The sequence below is a fragment of the Electrophorus electricus genome, chromosome 10 (genome assembly GCF_013358815.1).
Source record: "Electrophorus electricus isolate fEleEle1 chromosome 10, fEleEle1.pri, whole genome shotgun sequence".
Taxonomy (NCBI): domain Eukaryota; kingdom Metazoa; phylum Chordata; class Actinopteri; order Gymnotiformes; family Gymnotidae; genus Electrophorus; species Electrophorus electricus.
In genome coordinates, this window is record NC_049544.1 from 23,344,302 (window position 1) to 23,359,555 (window position 15,254).

Sequence of the window (15,254 nt, forward strand, 5' to 3'; positions counted from 1 at the left end):
TCACGTGACCCACAGTCTTTCTCGCGCTCTCACGCCCACTACAGAAGGCACGGCGCCCGAGCCGTGACGTAGGCGAGCCTGGACATTGCAGGTGCATACACGGCAGGTGCATTCGCTCCTGAGCGTAATGCTTGCGTTGTCACCTCCATATAAAGCACTGCGTTGTCACCGTCGCTTAAAGGTTTAGGTCTCTTTTTTTTCAGGCTTAGTCTCAGTCTTGTGTGCCGCTGCTCATATAAACTTCATCTTCGTCGGCGTTGTCTGCACGTTATTGGTATAACAGACGCGTGCATAACGCGTTACGCGGTTATAAGCAGGCAGACGAACACACCAGGACTAGCCAAACTGCTTCAGGTGCAGTTGTACATGTACACCATCTAGTGGCCATCTAGAGTACTAGAACTGTGTGTCTGCTGAATCACATTGAATAACAGTGGATTGTATTTTCCATGGTCAAGCCAACTGAGACACCTTGACTTAACTAGATTTATTATTAACTATTTCATGTCTGTATTATGTTGCTAGTGATATGGAGCATAACATGTTACTCCAAATAGCTGTCTGGTAGTTTTTCTTATTAATAAGTAATAACAGTTATGCACATCATTGATGTTTACAGCAGTGTGATTGTGTCTAAATGCTGTTCTTAACAGAAGTGCACACCCTCAGCTTCCCTGTTCATTAGTATTCTGTACTACTGTGCGACGTTCCGAAGGCGTTTGGTGGTGGCTTGCGTGCTCGGCCGCATAAAAGAGCAGTCATGGAGCGTGTACGGCCCGGCTGGCACGTAGTGCGCAGCTGGTCCATGCTGAAGGGTGCCGGACCCCTTCATCCGTCCCTTCTCTACTCTGGGCCCTCCTCGCTGGAACCGGCGCCAGGACACTAGGGGGCGACCACGGGACCAAAGACGAGGCAGACGCACAGTGAGCTCTTAGCTCATCCACTCTAGCCTTTCATTCAGCCCAGAGAGACCTATTCAAACATACAGAAACACTGCCATTTCCTCTCTGAGGATCTGGCTTGTTTACAGAGAGGTCTGAGGATCTGGAGTGTTTACAGAGAGATCTGAGGATCTGGAGTGTTTACAGAGAGCTCTGAGGATCTGGAGTGTTTACACAGAGCTCTGAGGATCTGGAGTGTTTACACAGAGCTCTGACGAACTGTGTGATTGGGGTTTAAATGTGTGAGCTGTTATTGTGCAGTTGGGCTATTTAAGGAACAGATTGCCAGGAAACGCTTCTGTGTATAGAATGCCGTCTCTGTTTGCATTCTCTCCTCTTAACAAAGGGAAGCTGTGAAAGTTTTATCTCATGCAGGCTCAGATAGTTTATGATACAGAAACAACACTGAAATGATCTTAATTTGTAGTTTTTGACTAGGATGCATTTATGACTCATGTTGAGTACATTGCTTGTAAATCTTAGAAGATCTCTGTCAGTTTGTGATCTGTGTTCTGCTTTCCTCTGGTCGATGTAGTAAATCCTGAAATCACTTGACTGGTCTTTCTGCTATTCTATGTATACTAGAAGATACCCACACTGCTGACGCTCCAGTACTTTAAAAAAAGCAAATTTATAACATATCTTTGGATGGCAGGAGTTACATATGAAATATTTCTCTTATTTTGAAATTGTGAAAGGTATCTGTAACTGTAACTTGTGTGTGTGTGTGTGTGCGTGTGCGTGCGTGCGTGTGTGTTCTATGACCCTTTGTTTAATATTCTCCTAATTTTAAGACATTGTACATCAGAGCACTTGCATAGTACCAGTGCAAATAAAAAACAGCTAAATATGTTTCAATCAAATTTTAAAAAAAAGCACCCGGAAAGCAGGAAATAGGGGTTTATTATCGTCCCCCTCGCACTTGTCCACATAAGTTACAATCAGAGAAGAGAGGTTTGGTTTCTGAGCTGCTGGTTGGTTGTCCAGGGTGGTTCCTGCCTCAGACCAGGTTCTTCAGCACATGAGCGGCGATGTACTTCACAGCCAGCATGGTCTCCTCACACGTGGGCTGGATCTGTGACTCTGGCAGCAGGAAACCATAGCGACCCGTGTCACGGAGCTCGAAGGTGTACGAGTATTTCACGCCGAGGTCGTAGGCCCAGTCATCGGAGCCGCCAGCAGCAGGGTCTGCAGAGAGAGAGAGAGAGAGAGAGAGAGAGAGAGGGAGAGAGGGAGAGAGAGAGAGAGAGAGAGAGAGAGAGAGAGAGGGAGAGGGAGAGAGAGAGAGAGGGAGAGAGAGAGAGAGAGAGATTGTGTGTTTGTGTGAGAGTGAGAGAGAAAGAGAGCGAGCGAGAGAGAGCTACTGCTACAACATACAGTTGTATGTAGCTGAGAATTCATCCTGAACTTTATATGTTATTTTTATATTTCAGAACTTGCAGACAGCAGAACTGTTACTTCTGTGTGTCCCCCTAGATGTCTCCCAAATACCCCAGTGAAAAGTGTTGGGATTGTTTTGTATGTTGAAAAACCTGACTTCAGTTTGTGATGTATCATGTATAAGAGGTATGAGGGCTACAGTGTGAGGTGTGTGAGGTACAAGGGCTGCAGTGGGAGGTGTGAGGTACGAGGGCTATAGTGTGACGTATGTGAGGTACAAGGGCTGCAGTGTGAGGTGTCTGAGGTATGAGGGCTACAGTGTGATGTGTATGAGGTATGAGGGCTGCAGTGTGAGGTGTGTGAGGTACGAGGGCTACAGTGTGACGTATGTGAGGTACAAGGGCTGCAGTGTGAGGTGTCTGAGGTATGAGGGCTACAGTGTGAGGTGTGTGAGGTACAAGGGCTGCAGTGGGAGGTGTGAGGTACGAGGGTTATAGTGTGACGTATGTGAGGTACAAGGGCTGCAGTGTGAGGTGTCTGAGGTACGAGGGCTACAGTGTGATGTGTATGAGGTACGAGGGCTGCAGTGTGAGGTGTGTGAGGTACGAGGGCTATAGTGTGACGTATGTGAGGTACGAGGGCTGCAGTGTGAGGTGTGTGAGGTACGAGGGCTGCAGTGTGAGGTGTGTGAGGTACGAGGGCTACAGTGTGAGGTGTGTGAGGTACGAGGGCTGCAGTGTGAGCTGTGTGAGGTACAAGGGCTGCAGTGTGAGGTGTGTGAGGTACCAGGGCTGCAGTGTGAGGCGTGTGAGGTACAAGGGCTGCAGTGTGAGGTGTGTGAGGTACAAGGGCTGCTGTGTGTTGTGTGAGGTACGAGGGCTATAGTGTGACGTATGTGAGGTACGAGGGCTGCAGTGTGAGGTGTGTGAGGTACGAGGGCTGCAGTGTGATGTGTATGAGGTACGAGGGCTGCAGTGTGAGGTGTGTGAGGTACGAGGGCTATAGTGTGAGGTGTGTGAGGTATGAGGGCTGCAGTGTGAGGTGTGTGAGGTACGAGGGCTATAGTGTGACGTATGTGAGGTACGAGGGCTGCAGTGTGAGGTGTGTGAGGTACGAGGGCTGCAGTGTGAGGCATGTGAGGTACGAGGGCTGCAGTGTGAGGCGTGTGAGGTACGAGGGCTGCAGTGTGAGGCGTGTGAGGTACTTACAGATGGTTGTGGCACCAGGGCCGCTGGTGTAGCGCGTGCCGTACAGACTGCGGAGTGTCTCAGCAGCGCCCTCTGCCACCTGCAGCTGGAACACACACACACTCATTCTGTAAATACATTCTGTTTATTTACTTATGCTGCTGTCTGCATGTGCATTCCTGAGCGCTAAGGGTTGTGGGAAACACAGACTATTCCCCAAGGAAGGATCTCATCTGTAGCAGCAATCTTCACTGTGTGTGTGTGTGTGTGTGTGTGTGTGTGTGTGTGGAGCCGTACCAGTTCGTTGTGGTCTGCGGCCAGGTCATATTTGTAGGAATAGGGGAACAGGAGTAGCTGGGAGTAGGAGTGGATGGTGAGGTAAGCCTTAATGACGGACTTGTTCTTGCGGATGAAGTCCGCCACATTCCTGACCTCAATTTCGGACTCAACAGAGGCACCACAGTACGTATCACTGCAAGGGTTGCTTGAGGCTCCCAAGGCTAGGAGAGAGAGACAGATGGGGGGAGAGATAGAGAGAGAGAGAGAGAGAGAGAGAGAGAGAGAGAGAGAGAGAGGGAAATATTTCTGTGTTGAACTAAACATTCCTTATATGTCAGTGATCAGTGTCGGTGTCATATGTTCATGTAACAAACAGTGAACAGTTTCTATCATCCCATCAGTCCAAGTTTTTAAATTTACCACTTTTCACACGTGTTGTCCAAAAGTGTCAAATTCCTGTCACTTTGAATTTAATAAATAGACATTTATTGACATACTGACACATAAATAATTACAGTGGCAGGTGTGAGATCCAGCACTTTAAAATAATCTTTAGTTGTGTGTAATGGTGGTGGACTGGTATCAAACTCACTGCACCAGCCAGCGTCGAAGTTCCTGTTGGGGTCGGCACCCACACAAGGGGAGCCGTTCCTCCGAGAACGGGTCTTCCTCCACATCCTGTCCTGCAGGACAACAGCACACCAGCATGTTCTAGATCATTCCCTAACCTCTCATTTAACACACATACTGGCAATAGACAATCAATGCAGGGATATTTCAGGGATGTTACAGTCTACTTTTCCCAAAGCATCTTAACCTATAGGGGGGCGGGGGGAATGAGAGGGAGAGAGAGAGAAAGAGAGAGAGGGAGAGAATGAGAGTGTGTGTGAGAGTGAGTGAGAGAGTGTATGATTGTGTGTGTGAGAGAGTGAAAAAGACAGAGAGTAAGAGAGAGAGAGAGAGATGCCTACAGAAAGTGCATCCATTTAGAAGTGAAAACAGTGAAAAAGCAAAACAAATTCTGTTCACTCTGAATTCCATGTGAATACCCTCTGATAGTTTGTCTTTTGTGTGTTAATGAAAGTGAAGCGCAGGGATCTCCAGAACGGGGGGACGTACAATCTTCCAGGTGTGCTCATAGCCATCTATGTTGAAGACAGGCAGGACAAAGATGTCCATGGTGTCCAGCAGGCTGGTCATCTGGGAGTCAGTGCCATAGGTGGACACGGCCTGTAACGCAAACCACAGTGGGACGTACGGGACCGCAGCCAAGCAGAGGGGAAAATAGAGGGTGGACCGTGTGTGTCTGTGTGTGTCTGGATGTGTGTTTCTCTGTGGTATAACTGCGTACCAGCGTGAGGTAGCAGGGACAGAGTGCTATGGAGCATTATCAGGTCAGCTGAGGACCACCCCTGCGCGTATGCCACCAGGTCTGGCAGCGTGGGGCGTGGCTGGACATACCTTGTTGATGAACCATTGGCAGAACGCGGGTGAGATCCATTCTCTGGCGTGGATGCCACAGTCCATGAAGATAGCAGGCTTGGTGGAACCGGTGCGCCTTCCGATCTGAGAGACCGTCGGCATGCGCGTTACTACCAGACCCGCTCAGCGGAGTCATCTTTTCACTACCTCGTGCAACTACTTCATGCTTTTGTGATTCATATGTGTTTATTAGGTTAGGAGTTTACTATCACGTTAATTTTCCATGCACTGTATTAGAATAGAAGGGCATGTGAAACTGGACGTGACCTTTTGTTGACCCCGTTCCTGTTCTAAGCCCTGGCACGGACTCACCTTGAGCAGGTGCATGGCACGGCCCTCGAAGGTGCTCCCCAGGACCAATCTGCTGATTAGGGTGGGGTTGGCTGAGGTCATGGAGCTGATCCATCCCTGCACCTGAAATGCACATCACCATGGCGTCAAAAAGCAGGCGCAGCGCATGCAAAGCACAAAGGAGGAGCCGTGAGCACACCGCGGAGGGAACGCCAGGGCTGCCGCACCGTGTCCCAGTTGTTGTACTTTGTGAGGGAGTGGGACCTGGTCTTCATCCCACTGTCCAGCTGGGTGTCCACCGCCACCTGCACGTCGTCAATCAGCACCCTGCAGTGCAGGACAAAAAGGACAGACCGTGAACTCATCCGTAGGGTTCCAAAGAGAAGACACGTTACGTTTGGTATGCTGTCCTCACAGCGAAGGCTCGTTACCCTCCTGCACTGAACTACGAAGCCCATCATAAATAAACTTTCATATGGTTGTGATATTGCTCATGGTGATATTAGAGGAAAGCCAATGTTCAGAATTCTGCGATTATAAATGTTGATTTGAATAAATGTGATATGTTTCTTTCCTGTTTACCACATTTATTAAGCCACCCTGCCCGATATTATGATGACGAAGATGGTGATGATGATGATGTCGTAGAAGAGTCTCCTACTTGTACTTCATGTCGCTCTGTTGTAGCATGATGAAGGCCATGTCAGCGTGGGAGGCAGGAATATGAATGTCAACGTCCATGCCAACGGTGACCATGTCAGCACTGTCAGGGCTCCAGAAATCTACCTGCAATGGGTAGCAGACACACACACACACACACACACACACACACACACATACACACACACACACACACACACACACACACACACACACACGATTAAAGCTATATGGTAATTGTTAAACCTTATTTAACTGTTACACATATCTACAGAAAATACATATGGGTTGTTTTAGATTTCAAAAGAACTTGCCTGGTGTCTTCTTTAATTAAGTTATTTTTTATTATTAGTAGTAATAAGATTTTGTATTACCTCTATGACAGAGGTATGACTCCCTGCTGACTTTAGAGCAGTGACTGTAAGTTTTCCTACACTTCAAACATACTCCAATAAAAATGGAATATTTTAAACTGATATGAGATCAGCACCTTGTAATGAAATATACACCTGTTGCATATAGTAATAGCTCGTTAAAATGGTTCTCCATCGCAAGACAACTGTACCTCCATGCTGTTAGCCAGCTCCTCAATAAATGACACATGCATAGCAACCACAGGTTTCAGACGCAAAACTTTGTCCCTGAAAGAGAAAAAACATACAAACAGTGAGAGATAATGTCTCTGCTTTCTGTCCCTCAGGACTGTTACTTCAAGGCAATGTCAACTTGTGTCTTTGAGGTGCAGAAGACAATTCGGAGAAATTACCCCTCAAACTTCTTCAGCTCACAGAGAGCTACTGTTGCCAGTCCCAAGAACAGAAGGAGCTTCATGGTGCCAGTGTGACCGGCTGCTTTCCGAGGGCCTCCTTTATAACCCGTGGGGCCCTCGGGCCTCACCCAATCACCGGGGGTCTTTCTACAGACACGTGCTACAGCCATTGGGCATAACGCAATTTTAGGTGCATGTTTGCAGGCTGGTTGTGATAAAAAATAAAAAAAAAGATTGGTATGATGCTCTTTAAATGATTAACGTAGGAAGGAAGGTTTCTCATTATAGAGGATTCAGGTATGGCGGGAGAGAGAGGGAGAGAGAGAGGGAGAGAGAGAGAGAGAGAGAGATTTGATCCAAGGCCATGTGTCAGAGAGAGAGAGAGAGAGAGAGAGAGAGAGAGAGAGAGAGAGAGAGAGAGAGAGAGAGAGAGAGAGAGAGAGAGAGAGAGAGAGAGAGAGAGAGAGAGAGAGAGAGAGAGAGAGAGAGAGGAGTGAGTGAGTGAGTGAGTGAGTGAGCGAACAACCCAACCTGTTCTGGTTGTGACTTGATGAGAGTTTTCCACGTTTATTAAATAACAATACAACAGGACAACATCAGATCTCTCCACCCGCATAATAAAACATCCATTTATAGAGACTTCATTTATTTGTCTCTATTCAAATACATATAAAATGTGCATGAATTTTCCCACATTTATTTCTCAGAGGTATTGTTGGGCTCAACAAGCATTAAGAATGCTTTACAAACCTGCACAAAATATATTAGTTCTGACATTTCTTAAAAATAGCAACCATGTTAGGAGAACTGTTCGTTCCAAAAGTCAAAATACAAATGCTATATTTTTGTTTACGTAGCCTTTTAAAAAACAAAGGTGTACAACAAATTTTCTTGAACAAGTTGTTCAGGAACTCCAACTGCAGAATAACCCATATGAATTACTACAACAGAGATATAAATTATTACAGACCACTGTTATGGCATATTATCACAAATATTACACTGTTTCTATGAACATTAAATATCTAGAATCTACTTTAAGCCTTCAGAGAAGACACTACCTGCCTTTATGATATATCCGGATTACCAGCCTTTATGCTATATCCGGATTACCAGCCTTTATGCTATATCCGGATTACCAGCCTTTATGCTATATCCGGGTTACCAGCCTTTATGCTATATCTGGATTACCAGCCTTTATGCTATATCCGGATTACCAGCCTTTATGTTATACCCAGATTACCAACCTTTATGCTATATCTGGATTACCAGCCTTTATGCTATATCCGGATTACCAGCCTTTATGTTATATCCGGATTACCAGCCTTTATGCTTTATCCGGATTACCAGCCTTTATGCTATATCCAGGTTACCAGCCTTTATGCTATATCCAGATTACCAACCTTTATGCTATATCCACTACACTGCTATCATGTTTGTAATTCCTGTCGCTGTCTTTTTAAGTGCGTTAGCCTCTAAGGAAGCTAAATGTCAGGTAAACAGAGTCTTGAAAGCATGTGTGTTTTTGCGAGGACATCTCTGACCTATGGCGGACATTCTGAGTGTCAAGGTCATCTGTATGAAGGTGCCAATGTGTCCCACTGCCCTCTATGTTCAATGTATCTATACATAGCTAAACATCTCTCGACCTGGGAATGACTTTTGGGTCTATTCGTATAAATCTCTTCTGGTGGATCAGTCAGCTACATCCAGTTCTAAAACACATAATGATTTCATTAAGTCATGTTTAAGGGAGGAACAGGAATGATTTAACCACAACTTCCATAAATGCTTTTGTCATAATAATTCATTTTTACATCGTTTGGTAGGCACTCTTATCCAGATCAACGTATTTATCAGTATGACAGTTCTGTGGGGTTTGCAGACACATTGCTGTCCTAGCTACACCAGGTGATCTACAGGATCACTGTGACACATGTGCTGTGCTCTGAGGGACACACTGGGTCTAAATTCAGAGATAATTCTGGACAGTCATGAATTCAACGGCTCATTCACACTGGTGCTGAACTCTTTGAAGCCGATCACAAGAGATCAAAGTTTGGGAAGGTGTGTATCAGCTGTCATGCTCCTGTTCACGAACTGAGAAAAATGCTCTTGCTGTTTCTGTGGGATAAAGTGTGAAAGTAGCAGAAACATTGCCTTTCTCATTGGCTGGCTAAAAGTGGCCTTTAGCAAACAAGCTAGCCAAGCACGTTTTGTTAGTGCTAATGTTGATAAGAGAAGGTACAGCAAGACTAATGTTTGACTGTAAGTGCATGAATCTACATCAGAAATAGCACATGTACAGCTTCATCCAAAGGAGTTCTGTGTGGTCCCACAGTTCTGTGTAGTCCCGCAGTTCTTTGTAGTCCTGCAATTCTGTGTAGTCCCATGGTTTGCGGCACATGGCAGACACTGCATGTCCTGTTTGAAATGACATTTTGTTTTTTTGGATAATGGACTCAGTGCGCAAAGAACAAGAACAACCACAACAACAACAACAATCTTAACTACATCCTTTCCAAAAGACCCCAATAAATAAAAATCAGAAAAAAACCAAAACAAAACCCATCTCACTGGTTTAAATCTGCAAGGTCTTTGGCTCTTCCAGTGGGTTGGTACGACGCTCGGAGTTCTTCTTACTGCTGGGCAGATGCAGGAGCTTGGAGGCTCGCTGAGAGAGAGTGTTGGTCCTGCTGCTGGTGTGGGGGTGAAGCCTGCCTGACACCGGGCCGCATCGTAGCAGTCGCTGGACGTTCTTCCGGAAGTTGCGTCCCACGAAGCCGTAGAGGACGGGGTTGACGCAGCTGTTGAAGTATGCCAGGCATATGCTGAAGGGCATGGCGGTGTCGATGATGTCAAGTGTGCGGCAGTCTGTCACCACCTCCAGCATGGCCAGGAGGTCCATGGAGTACACCACCTGGTGAGGGGCCCAGCACACAAAGAAAGCCAGCACGGCGGCGGCCAGCATGCGTAGCGTCTCGTCCCCCCGTGCGCGGGTGCTCTTCCTGGGCACGCCCCGGGCTCCGAGTAGGGCGCGGCCCATCCGGCAGTAGCAGGTGACGATGATGAGGAAGGGTGCGAGGAAGCCGAGCACGCTCTTCAGCACGGCGAAGGTCACCAGCACGTGGCGCCTCTGCCCGCCGTGCAGCACGCCGCACAGAGTGTTGGCGCCGCCCTTCACCTGGTGCGCATCGCGGTTGAGGGCGGCGGGCGCGCTGAGCAGCAGGGCCGCCACCCACACCAGCGCACAGGACACGCGGGCACACAGGGGCGTGCGGTGGCGCCTGGAGCCCACGGGGTGGACCACGGCCAGGTAGCGGTCCACGCTCAGCGCCGTGAGGAAGAAGATGCTGGCATAGAAGTTGAAGACGGCCAGGCCGCCGCTGGCCTTGCACAGGAAGCTGCCGAACGGCCAGTGGTAGCCCGTGGCCGTGAACGTGGCCCACAAAGGCAAAGTGAACAGGAAGGTCAGATCTGACACAGCCAGGTTGAGCACGAGCACGCTGGCCACCGTCTTCAGCTTCATAAAGCGGAAGATGACGGCCACCACGATGCTGTTGCCCACCACGCCCACCAGGAAGTTGCAGGCGTAGATGACGGGCACAAACGTGAAGATGAAGTCGTGTCGGCCGGATGCGTTACACGTGATGTGCACGCCCTCGCTCACCTCTGTGGTCAGGTTCTCCATCTCAACCCCTCGTCCAAGATCCCGCCTCTCCTCTCAAGGATTATCGGATCTTATGAGCTGCATCTGTGGGGGGCTTCCAGACTGACTGACCCCCACCGTGATCCGGAGGCCCCACCGTCTGCTGTAAAAACAAAAAGCACGACATAAATGTCAAGCCACGGAGGTGAGGAGATGACGTTCCTGGAGTCATGGCCCACGAAGCCCGACCCCGCGGTGCCCTGGCAGGAAGCAGCTCAGACTGCAGTTCCTCATTAAAAACCTTACGTTCAACTCCACATCTGCCCCCACCATTTATGTCATGTCTGTAAAATGATATGGCATCCATAACAGCCGTTATTGAAAATGGCCTTTTGAAAGAATCATAGATTGGCAGTCCGGAACCCGTGGCCAAGCTCTTCCATGTCTCTGTCAGCTACTGTGGGGTAATAGTAAAAACATGGCGTCCTTGCGGAAGGGGCTGTCCTCGCAGAGATGGCAGTAAAGGCCTGAGGGAGAGGTTTTTACTTCCAGTGTTATGAACTGTTCTAATGAGGAGGACATACTACAGGGGGCACTCAGCATGGTGAAAGAGAGAGAGAGAGAGAGAGAGAGAGAGGTTAGACAGAGGTGACATAGACACACACAGAGAGAGAGAGAGAGACAGACAGTTGAGTTAAGAGAGAGCAAAAGAGTGAGAGAGAGGGAGACAGAATTGAGCTGAGAGAGAGAGAGAGAGAGCGAGAGAGAGAGACAGAGAGACAGAATTGAGCTGAGAGAGAGAGAGAGAGCGAGAGAGAGAGAAAGAGAGTGAGGCAGTATTTTCACGCATCATGCTCTGTGGAAGCTGGGACGCAGTATGTGAACTTGTAATCAGCACACACCTAAGCAAACAGGCCAGCAGGGGTTCAGGCAGGCCATGGAAACTTGTGAGAACGTCCAACATGTGTGCAGCGCAAAATGGCCCCGCAGCTCCAGAGACGCCTGCTAAAGGTCGTCATGTGAAATGTGGAAAATTTAGCACAGCAGCAGCAGTCACTTCAGGTTTCCGCAAGTTACTAAAACAAGGCCCTCATCATTAAAACGTCTTCATTGTCTTAGCCCTGCTCTGATCTGAGTGATTTAGTTTCACATGTTCCAAATAAATCACTCAGATCATCAAACAGCAATTTACTGGTCTGGTAAAACTTACCCCTAAAACTCAGTGCAACAGCTCCATTCAAGGTGTGTGTTGCTCAACTGTGCTTGTGGTTTTATGCCAGCCTGGCTCCAGTTACCTCTCAGATCATTAAAAAGTATCGGGACGCCAGAAGACCATTACAGTATTGTTTTGCTCGTCCATAAAACTCTGGAGTAAACGTTTAACTGCTATGACCGCAAAATGTCTCTGTTTTGTGAAGTCTTAATGTTCTTTTTCTTTACTGAATTTGGCTTTATTTATTGGCTGCCAAATTTTGTCTTTGTTTGGTGTTTTTCATTCTTTCATTCTCCCATACTTGCTGTTTTCTGTCATTTTTATCATTCTAAAATTTTACAAATGTTACTACTACTACTACTAATACTACTACTACTAGTAATAGCAGTAGGTGTATTAGTCTTAGTAGTAGTATTAATATTACTATTATTACCTATTGTCAAAACCACAAAAAACCTTTTTAATTCCTGTAAAATTAAATTCATGCAATAATTAAAACGCTGTTTTGCACACACATCAATAGAAAACTGTGTAAGCTTACCGACACAACACAAAAGTGCTTGTTTTCAAATTAACAGCTGACCACACGAGGGCAAACTAGAGCATTTCATAAACGTAAGTGTAAGACATTTCACAACAAAGAGCCTTATGACACAGAATCATTCATCTGTCTATGTCGCATTCAAATGTCTATGCCTATGGCCATGTATAAGGTGTCTATATTTTAGCTTGTTCTTACCATTAGCCTTCAGTAGTACATTTACATTTATTTACGTTTTTGGCATTTATCTGACACTTTTATCCAAAGCAACTTACAATTATGACTGAACACAACTTGTGGGTTAAGTGGCAACTTGGGAGTGGTGGGGCTTGACTCTTAACCAGTGGTGTGTTCTTGTTTCCTCCAGCAGAGCGGTTTCGTGTGTGTTTTAAATAAAACTTGTTTTCTCTGGTTTTATGGCCGAGGCATTCCTTTAAGATGGCCTCTCAGCCTAGTAGAAACAGCCGTATTAGTTACAGATGTTGCAGATGTGTTGTTTGTTGCAGGAGCTGAACATTGGGGTGCCAGCACCAGTGATAAAATATCATCCCGACTTCAGGAAAAGCAGCCCTACAGAGTTCCAGGTCAGACGTCCAGGGCTCACTGCTGACCTACAGACGTCCAGGGCTCACTGCTGACCTACAGACGTCCAGGGCTCACACCTGACCTACAGACATCTACAGACTGTTTACTCTTGGTAATGAAGAAAGCAGTGCCTTGATTTTCACTGCCAGAAAACGAAACTGCATACACTGTAAAACTAAGCAGTGCAAACGCCAGTGCAACAGTTTCTCTCATATTTCATATTTTTCCAAAATGTTTCAAATGTTTCAATTATGTTTTCAAACCTAATAAGTTTAGTATGGTGATTTAAGGGGTGCTGTGATTTAGTGGGTGTGGTTAAAGGCCTGCTGTGGTATAGGGGGTGGAGTTCAAGGCCTGATGTGGATGATTGACAGTCTGGCAGTTACACGCCCAGTGGGGGTGGGGCCATGACACACAGGAACCTATTTTATAGGTTGATGTGGTGTGTCTGAGTTCCTGATAACATTTTAATAACTCAACTAGTATATGTCTGCCTAATTTACTATTATAAGTGTTGTTAAGATAGGAGTGTCTCTCTTAAACTGTAAAAATGGTAATAAACAGAACTGTTATTATCATTTTTACTAAGTAAACCCTTGCAGTGAAAAACAACACATCAGCCATTTCCCCTTTTTGTGTAATCAGTTATTTTAGTTTTTGATTTTATACAATTTTTACATTAAAATTACATTAAAATGCTAAAGGTGATTTAATTAGACATACCTTAATTCATGTGGGCATTTAAAAATAAATAATGTTTATATTGTTATTTTTTATTTTGTAGAATGCAGAAAAACAGTAATTGGAAATGTGTGGTTTCTCATTGCAAGGGCTCAAGAACTGAACTGGTAAAAATATAAAAGTCCAGCCAGGACCACAGAACATTTGAACTAGTACTAAAGTTAACAGTGTAAAAATGTTTGTTTTTTTTCTAGTATTGCTGAAATGATAAAATATAATGAAAGTATGTTTTTCTTGTGACCTCTGTTTTTGATACATAATCTTTTTCTTGGTTGTGAAAAATATTTATAAAATGGTTTAGTCATTGAACATTTTAGCTGCGACTTGAATTCAGATTTATTGTCTGAACTTGGATTTTTCTCGTCTCTCTGCTGCCACCTAGTGTCTGCCATCATGGTTTCATGTCGGCCTAGTCTCACTTTGAACACTTTCTCATTGTTCGCACATCAGTCTCCATTCTTAATTAACTGAGATGAATTTTCCCAAAACAGACACAAAATTCACATGCTCAAACCACAACACCGTGACTGCAGCTCAGAATGGGCCTGACTTAATGCTTTATGACAGCCTGCATGCGTCTAACTCCGAACCAATCAACAGAGCTCTTCAGGGCAACGGCCAGCATCCTGGAGTCACACGGGACAATGTTTCATTCCTTCACACATCTGCAGTGAGGGTCTGGTTTAAGGCTTGTTTACGCGTGTCTAGAATTTTTATACTTCCATATTCCACATTCCTCAAACCTAGTGAGGAATTCTTTCCTGCCTGGTAATGGAAAGTTCAGGATTACCGTCGCTATGACCAAATGCCAATGTAGACAACCATGTCTCCAGACTGCCAGGGCAGGGTCAGGTATGCTTGGAGCTTTCTCACATACTGCATTGCCAGGGAAAATGTTCTCTGCAACCTGACACATGGGACCCAATGTCAGAGATGGAGTAGACCAGGCAGAGTAATGCTAATGGCAAACCTTTGTCATTTTGGTTATTTTGCATTTGAGCATGCACCTGTTTTACAGGACTATATTGTATGAAGCCCAGTAAAATTCCTGCACCCTCAGTGAAGTTTATTTTTCATTCCTACATTTCACTTTATTTTATTGAAGCATCTGTGCAATTTAACTGTAATTGTAGTGAGCCATTGTGAATTACAGCAGGTGTCCTTTACATTTACATGACACTTTTATCCAAAAGATATACAATTATGACTGAATACCATTTGAGGGTTAAGGGGCTTGCTCAAGAGCCCAGCAGTGGCAACTTGAACCGGCAACCTTCCGTTTCCTAGTCAAGAACGTTAACCAAACAGCCATAGCACAGTGGGACCAAGCCCAGGCTTGTATCTGCATCCCTGATGGCATGTAGTTAAAGTTTGGCCTGTGAATGATTCCTGAATGCTCGTATGTGTTTGCTAATGAAATGCTGCATTACTGTATGAGTGAGTTATACAGTTTTGTAGCATGCATTTATTGTTTTGACTGAAGTATAGAGTTTTACAGAGAGGATAAGGAGTTTTACAGGACATGTTAGTGTTTTG

General features: G+C 45.8%; 2 protein-coding genes across 3 annotated transcripts in view; both read right to left on the reverse strand.

Annotated features, from left to right (window-relative positions):
* Positions 1–118: 118 nt before the first annotated feature.
* cpb1 (carboxypeptidase B1 (tissue)) lies at positions 119–7,159 on the reverse strand. The gene is made up of 11 exons (XM_027021914.2): positions 6,987–7,159; positions 6,786–6,861; positions 6,222–6,346; positions 5,788–5,887; positions 5,582–5,683; positions 5,249–5,353; positions 4,907–5,017; positions 4,380–4,470; positions 3,806–4,008; positions 3,530–3,614; positions 119–2,129 (listed from the first exon to the last, which is right to left on the reverse strand). The coding sequence occupies exons 1-11, from the start codon at positions 7,157–7,159 to the stop codon at positions 1,942–1,944; spliced, it is 1,359 nt and encodes a 452-aa protein (XP_026877715.2). The 3' UTR covers positions 119–1,941.
* Positions 7,160–7,523: 364 nt separating this feature from the next.
* The window catches only part of agtr1b (angiotensin II receptor, type 1b), a 10,322-nt gene continuing 2,591 nt past the window's right edge, over positions 7,524–15,254 (reverse strand). Inside the window, exons 2-3 of one of the 2 annotated variants that reach the window (XM_035530400.1) lie at positions 9,567–10,801; positions 7,524–9,413 (exon numbers count right to left, since the gene is read on the reverse strand). In XM_035530400.1, the coding sequence (XP_035386293.1) occupies positions 9,571–10,680 (1,110 nt within the window). In that variant the 5' untranslated portion in view covers positions 10,681–10,801 and the 3' untranslated portion in view covers positions 7,524–9,413; positions 9,567–9,570. Of the gene's footprint in view, positions 10,802–15,254 lie in introns of both variants that reach the window. The other variant, XM_027021905.2, reaches the window with a different exon arrangement.

Excerpts from the sequence above, each read along its gene's own strand:
- cpb1 (XM_027021914.2), bottom strand. The coding sequence starts at position 7,159 with ATGGCTGTAGCACGTGTCTGTAGAAAGACCCCCGGTGATTGGGTGAGG. Across the intron at positions 6,862-6,986 it reads GAGCTGAAGAAGTTTGAGGG|GGACAAAGTTTTGCGTCTGA; the intron begins GTAATTTCTCCG and ends TTTCTCTTTCAG. Across the intron at positions 6,347-6,785 it reads AGCTGGCTAACAGCATGGAG|GTAGATTTCTGGAGCCCTGA; the intron begins GTACAGTTGTCT and ends TACCCATTGCAG.